This window comes from Dermacentor variabilis, chromosome 8 (assembly GCF_050947875.1).
Source record: "Dermacentor variabilis isolate Ectoservices chromosome 8, ASM5094787v1, whole genome shotgun sequence".
NCBI lineage: Eukaryota > Metazoa > Arthropoda > Arachnida > Ixodida > Ixodidae > Dermacentor > Dermacentor variabilis.
In genome coordinates, this window is record NC_134575.1 from 36,933,256 (window position 1) to 36,940,494 (window position 7,239).

At 46.6% G+C, this 7,239-nt stretch overlaps 1 protein-coding gene across 1 annotated transcript; it reads right to left on the reverse strand.

Annotated features, from left to right (window-relative positions):
- Window positions 1–1,385: 1,385 nt before the first annotated feature.
- On the reverse strand, window positions 1,386–7,092 carry LOC142590037 (small ribosomal subunit protein uS2-like). Its single transcript, XM_075701866.1, has 6 exons — window positions 6,965–7,092; window positions 6,357–6,521; window positions 5,583–5,782; window positions 3,976–4,269; window positions 3,318–3,440; window positions 1,386–1,634 (listed from the first exon to the last, which is right to left on the reverse strand). Exons 2-6 carry the CDS (start codon window positions 6,487–6,489, stop codon window positions 1,440–1,442), a joined length of 945 nt encoding a protein of 314 aa, XP_075557981.1. The 5' UTR covers window positions 6,490–6,521; window positions 6,965–7,092; the 3' UTR covers window positions 1,386–1,439.
- Window positions 7,093–7,239: the final 147 nt, after the last annotated feature.

The following is a 7,239-nucleotide window of genomic DNA, read 5'->3' on the forward strand; positions in this document are numbered from 1 at the left end:
ATTCGCACAATTTAAGAGCACGAAACGCAGCTTTGCAGAAAAACGAGCTTTATATATATACGTATACATTATGGCATAATGTAATGTGGCAAGATTCGATACTCCCTAATGTGAAATTTGAGTGCACCTCTATACGTGTGTTCATTTCGCGATATACTGTCTGGCGCGGACACTCTTGTCTCGTGAGGCACGCTGCAAACGGAGCGAAGCGTGGGGCCAGGTGGGGCGACACACATCGCTAATCTGGAGAACGAGAGAGGCAGCGCGTGGGTGCGATTCACAGCGGCCACTGCAGACGGGCCTCCCAGAGGACATACGCTACTCCGGCGCCATCTCGTAGTCATCGTCGCCACACTACGCTTTTCTTCTCGTACTTTCGGCTTACCCTCCTCCTCCGCTTTCCTCCTTCTGCTCTAATAGCAGCAAGTTGATTTACTAGTACCCACGAAGAGGTCGTAACACAACCAATCAAGAGAAACTAGTGTTATTGAAAATCATGCCACCTCAATGGGATGCGCCAAAATTGAAGTGCCAACTTGTTTTGATCTCTCGGTAATGTCTGAAGCATACGTCACTCTTTCAAACTGCTTACATACATCGTATAGTGGCTAATATTTTGGTCATCCGTGCATACCTGATCATGGCAACCTAATACAACTTGCCACCAGCCAATTCTGCTTCAGTGCAGTGTGCTTCAGCTAAGTGCAAAAATTTGGAATGAACCTTAACTAGGCCCTGAACATCTCATTTTCATCAGCAGCTGATGGATTGGCTTCCCTACACCCAATTGACCTACTGCAATTGTGCACTGCCATTATATAGCTTCTCACGTCACAAGTGGCTTAATGGCGAGACTTCATGCAGAGAACTTCATACATTCAGTTAGATATACATACTGCAAGAAATTGAAGATCACGTTGCCAATTTTAACACTGGCATTTAATTTGTATTTGAAGCATTAACTATTTACATCTCCTTGGGCAGCTTTAGCAAAGAGCTTGCACAATAACCCAGGGCTCTCAAGTATAAAAAAAAACTTTGCCAAAGTTACTTTTTACAATGCACGCAATTGTACAGCAACGTTTTGCAGCAAAGTGCCAACGTAACAGTAAGCTCCAGAGACAACGTAAGCGAAGCCAATAGGATTAAAGAATGAACCGAAACTTGATCAGTAATGCCGAACATTGAATAAAAAAGTTTATTGTGTGACCAAAGCATGCATTATTTGTTAGTGGTTTTAGCCAGTCACATGTCCAAATGGTAAAAAAAAAAGAAAAAAAAAAACGCTTTCTTCTTTTGTTCTAAAATGAAAAAGTGCAAGTTTTACACAATTTAAGTACAGTAGTGGTCCATAATGAAGAAGAAAAAAAAAGTGCCAACGCAACTGTACAACCACATGGGAATCTTTATTGCCCTCGTGATGACAGCAGAGGAACAACTTAGGTCCAGTTGGTGTCAGTCCCGGCACCCCATTCGGTAGTGGTGGTTGTGGCCGGTGCTGCTGCAGCCGGTGGCGCAGACCAGTCCTCAACTGCTGGGGCAGCGGACCAGTCCTCCGTCGGAGCTGGCACACCCACGGCAGCGGGTGCAGGCGCCGCAGCGGCGAAGGGAGTCACTTCGGGAGCCGCGGACCACTGCAGGGAACACCCACACAGGCACCAGAGTCAAGCTTAAGTGATGCAAAAATGCTGGAGACTGTCTAAGGTGCCAGTGTTATCACGAACAGAACTTTAGTCGTATAGAAAGTGAGGCAAATACCGGACACACTTTGAGACTCTGCCTGGGCATTTAGTACTAGCCCAATGAAGTAGGAACTCCTCATAATTTTGTAACTGGTACTAAACCCCTCATAATAAAAAGATCATTGCACCGCATTACAAGAAGGACAAAAAAATGGTACTTGTCCAGTCCTGTGTAATTTTTAGTAAAAAGTAACCGATTGACATTACTCTTGACGACGACATGGATGGTTGAAAGGTTTCACTTTCACTCGACGCTGCGCCACTCACGCTTTCACATTTCAGTAGTTTCATCTGCTACGTACTGCTGTGCTGGTTTTGCTGGCTTAGGAAACTCGCACAAACTGAAAGTGTTGTAGCAGAGAATGCCCCTTCCACGCATGTTGCGGAATGCCCAAACATTACTCGCTACTTGACCAAGAGCAGCGGCAGCAGTGAAACCAATGCTCTGTCTTGGCTCAGTTTGTACGTGGCTGCGCGTTTGTAGTTTGTGCATCAGGCAGGAGGTGATGGCTTATGCAATGTCACCAGCAGTTCCCGCTTGAAGATCAGGCAATTTGAATTACGCTAAAGGATTGCAGACCTTTCAGACAGGACTTTCTCTTAATTAAACAAGTCTATATTTGAGGCGCACGAAACAAGTGCTGCAAGGTTTCTGAAATGGCATTTTAATAGTCCACATTGACTTAATTAGTATCCCATTAAGAAATAACAGCAGCCCATGTAGAGTTGGCCACATAGTTTACGGGACACATAGACACAAATTATCTGTATGTAGTAGTCTTTGTGATCTACACAGTGACCCATTAAAAACAGTGAGCCATGCTCAGAGGACCAGATAAAGACACCTTTCCTGTGTTTCTCATTTACAAGCTTTTCAGTCGAGCCAAAGTGCTGTTGATAAAGGCATTATTATTAAATAATGTAAATACGCCTCTTACTGGCAAACAGGCTCTGCGGGACCTTTGTATTCCACATTGTTTAGAAACGAGAAAATATTTTATATCCGACACGATAATTGGAGCTCTTTTTTCTTGAGTACAGTCTATACTCGTTATAACGCTGCTCTGTCAAAAGACCTTCTTCCCAATTTGCAACAGCACTTCCCTGCATTGCACATTGACTCAACTAATCAGCTAATGAAAGCGCTGGTTATCTTCTATACGAAGACCAAGTGCTAGCCGCACACACGCTGGCGCTTGTCTCTTGCACACCGTTTCATCACGAGCCACACCTGTGCTTTCCCGTGTCAGAACAGAAGGAAACTGTGCTTGTATGCGCCATTGTGGGGGGGAAGGACTACGCCGCCCTTATTTGGGCAAACTGCCTTGCAGGAAAGCTAGCTTCACAATTACGAAGGAGTCTATTGAGCTATTGCAGCGGCTGTCTTCAGGCACCCCGCCCCTTTCTTGGGGTATTTGAGCACTATTTGACAAGCCCCAGTGTTAGCCACAACCCTGGCAGTCACAGCGGCAGATGTGGGACACTTCGCAACAGCAGGTGGCACGCAGTAAATGAACTTAGGACCAGGTGAGTGGTCCATATGGGAGGAGGAAAAAGGGGGAGAGAGTCACTTACGTCGGTGACCTCGGCAGGGGCCGCAGTCACGTCGCCACCGCCCCACTGCTCGGTCGAGTACTCAGCGGTCTCCTTGACAGCCCGCTCGGGTACAACCTGCTGGGCCTGCTCCTCCTTTTCGGTCTGCAACGACAACGGCACAGGTGAGAACTACTCTCGGCCACAGGCAACCAAGTTGGAACACTTTAGAGCAGACATCAGAGATTTCTCTGCATCCACTCTGGAGAACTTCACTGTACAATCAGATGCAGCAAAACATGCCTTGCCTAGAACTGCACGCTGCAAGCACTAATAATGCAAAATAAGCCATTCATACCTAACTAAGCACTGTGTACACACTAAGCTTGAACCTCAAACAATTGAACACTTGACAATTCGAACGGATGCGTGGGCCTCTCCAATGTTGTATGCATTTCCCTAGCCCAAATGACAGAAACAGCCTTGAACTTTTTTTTGTCTAGTTGCAAATGGCATAACTATAAGGCATGTGTTAGCAGTACCTGAGCGTATTCTGTTTATCGATCAATTTGTGCTGTAACATTGTTCAATTTTGTATTTCTTTATGTTGCCCATGCTGCATGGGCCTAAATATAGGCCAGCGATACTTTTAAATAAATGGTGCACAGTGCGGTGCGTCCAACAAAAAAGCCACACTCACCTCTTCAGGATCACGGTAGAAGAACAGGTCAACCATGATCTCCCAGGGGATGTCGCGCAGGATGGATCCCCGCATGCGGAGCACCTCCCGCGTCAGCATCCACCAGAGCAGTCCGATGGAGTGCTGGCTCTTGTTGTTGCAAGGGATGGCAATGTCCACGTAGCGCAGGGTGGCATCCGTGTTGCAGAAGGCGATCACCGGCAGGTTGACGTACGATGCCTCAGTGACGGGCTGGTGGTCCGCCCGCGGGTCGCACACGACGAGCAACCGCGGCTCGCGGAATGCAGCTTGGATCTGCACACGATGCGGAACACGTGCTCAGAGTCCTTCCACACAACATAAACACGCAAGAAAACATTTAGTGCGCCGGAGAAGCATTCGGACTAGCGTGTAAACGAGTGGACCAGGAGGCTTGCGAACTGTGCAGGCCAAGAGTGCCCTGTAGTGACTACCACAGGTCAGTAAACTCCAGAGTCGGATCACTCTGGCTCTTGCCACCTAGTGAGTGAGCAAATCTAACCATCTGATTTCGAGCATGAGTGAGCCATAATTTACATATGTATATTGCGAGTGATTTCAGCTATTTATTTTTCTGAGAGGGCGAAAAAATAGAGGCAAACTTCTGAAACTTCTAATCAATCTAGAGGCCAATATTTGCCTCCTTCACAATACAATTAGTCTATCTTTACAGATAAAAATTCAACCATGCTTGAGCAAATGCTGTCAAAAACCATAGCGCCTTCACCTGTTTTGTTCTCCCTTGTTTGTTTTTTTCCCTCCTCACAGCAAGGGTGGCTGTTTTTGGGATTGTAGAAGGATAATTTACAAATACAGATAAAATAACCTTTCTCTTTAGTGGTTTTTGCAGAACATGGCGCTCTGGTGAAAACAGCCCAGCAGATATTACCACCCAAGCGAGTGATAAATAAGTTGTCTTTTGACTGATTTGGTCGAAGTGTATTCAGTCCCTCTCACGTCTATTTCAACAGTATCATCATCTACAAAAGCAAACAAAAATACATTCCCATGACCTATATGCAATGGCGAGCACTGTGTTTGCAATTAAAGTATACTCTATAATGACTTTGAGACACTACACACAGTTCTATGAAAGTGCCAGCAGATGCCACTGATGGCAAACTACAGTGAGTTCGGCTCTGACCTCACTTACTGTGACAGCAACGAGTCCCTCAACCCCTGCCAACATCCTACAACCTCGTGCAAGCTTCCCCACTTGTATACGAGAAGAAAGCAAGACACGAAGACACCTACGTGGCAACTATGACAGCAGCATGGTGGCGATGATGGCTGTTAGGTAGAACTTGCATGTGGTATGTATAATTCATGCAAAATAAACAATGCATGAATTGTGGCATATCAACAGATGCTGCAGTACGACAAAATAGACAAGCAGTTTAGAACACCCTGTTTAGAGCTCCTTGACTGCTGTGGCGGTGTTCTTTAAAATATGGGTGCCTCCAGCGGCAAGAAAATGTCTACGGGGCCACACTGTGCAATGCAGAGCAAGGCTATCGCCACCAATCCAAGCAAGCTCCAAATAAACACTCTGCTGGTTCACTATCTTTAACAAGCCTCTCTCTACCTACCTGGTTAGTGAAGGTTCCGGGCGTGAAGCGGCCAGCAATCGGAGTTGCTCCGGTGAAGCTGGCAAACTTGAGCACAGCCCGCTGTCCGTACGGGCGCGACGAGATGGCGCACACCTCAGCCGGGTTCTCGATGGCCACAATGGCGCGGGCAGCAAGCAGCAGCTTCTCCCACGTCTTCTTGAGGTTGATCAGGTGGATGCCTGCGCAGATGGTGGCCAAACGCAACAAGTGTAAAAATAATTTGCGACAGTCTTTATTTCTATGCAATGTGAAACACGTGTGCTTTCCTTTGGGCAGAACGTCTTCTGGGGGTCAACTAGGCAGTTGCCTGAAAGGAGTCGCGCAACAGGGGGCACCGAATATGCAGTGAGCGTTTTCATGAAGTGATCATACAAGATTTTCAAGCTCACACACACACACACACACACTCTCTCTCTCTCTCTCCTAGTGCAACTATTGGTAGCTCCAAAGACAGGTTAGAATAACCACCAAGTCGACTTCTGCCAACTTCAACAGCAGACGACGGGTACAATTTTAATGCTCATGCATCCACGAAGTGAGCCGTCCCGCCCGGCGACCTTGCGTAGCTAAGCGCCTCCCGTAAGTAAAGTCATGGGATAACGACGACGTGCCCCAACTACTGTGGCAGCAAGTCGCACCAACAGCTTGCAACCAGACGTGCACGAAAACGTCCAATTCGACATCCGGGTCCCCGACCGCGTTAACCCCAGTCCTCTGTTAGCGTTAGGAGTCGGCATTGCTACATGCACTTACCATCGGGCCGGCGCTTGAAGCAGTATTCCTTCATCTGGAAGTCCAAGTTGTTAGTTCCCAGGTGGGTTTTTGCAGTCAGCATACGTCTGACGTCATCCTCCTTCAATGCCAAAACGCTGCTGCCTCCCGACATCGTGGTAGGTACCGATAAGCAACGGCGGTCTCCTACAGTGCGGAAAAAAAATGACACGTGCGGGATGATTGGAAGGGGTTAGGCCTAAAGCACCCGGCCAAACACGTGGACTTCTAACAGGAGATACGACACTAATATTCGCATGACCTCGTTAGCTCTTCTACTTCGTCGTGCGAAACTTACGAGATTACAGGCGGCGGATCTAATTGAGAACGCTACGTTAAAATAGAATCTTGACGACGACAAATCATGCTAGCACAAGGTTCACGAGCGTATTTTCCCTCTCCTCAAATCACGAAGAAGAAGCCGGCGCGAATGCCCGCAAGAACGACACAATTTTTTTTTACTATCAGCATATAGCGCGCACGTGCTATTATTCGATAGTACATACATTGATCTAAGTTTATAGCTGCCCTACAAGATGAAATTATATGTCTAAACAAAGGAAAATTTGCAAAACAGTGGGACTACGTACTGAACAGATGCCACTTGGGAGGCGATTGCGCGTGAAAGGACTCTACCGGATGTGGAAAACAGAGTTCTCGCTTTTCCGCTTGAGTCCTAATACCTACCGTTGTTTGCGTGGCAAATTTGGCCACAGATAAATGCAAAAACAAGTCCTGCATCTTTTAATCAATTATTTCTTTTTTTTTACAAATCAGATTTATTAAATCTTTAAATTCTATAACTTTTAAGCTTATAAAAGACACACACCAAGTATAAGTATTAGTGTCAATCTTACAAGAGAGA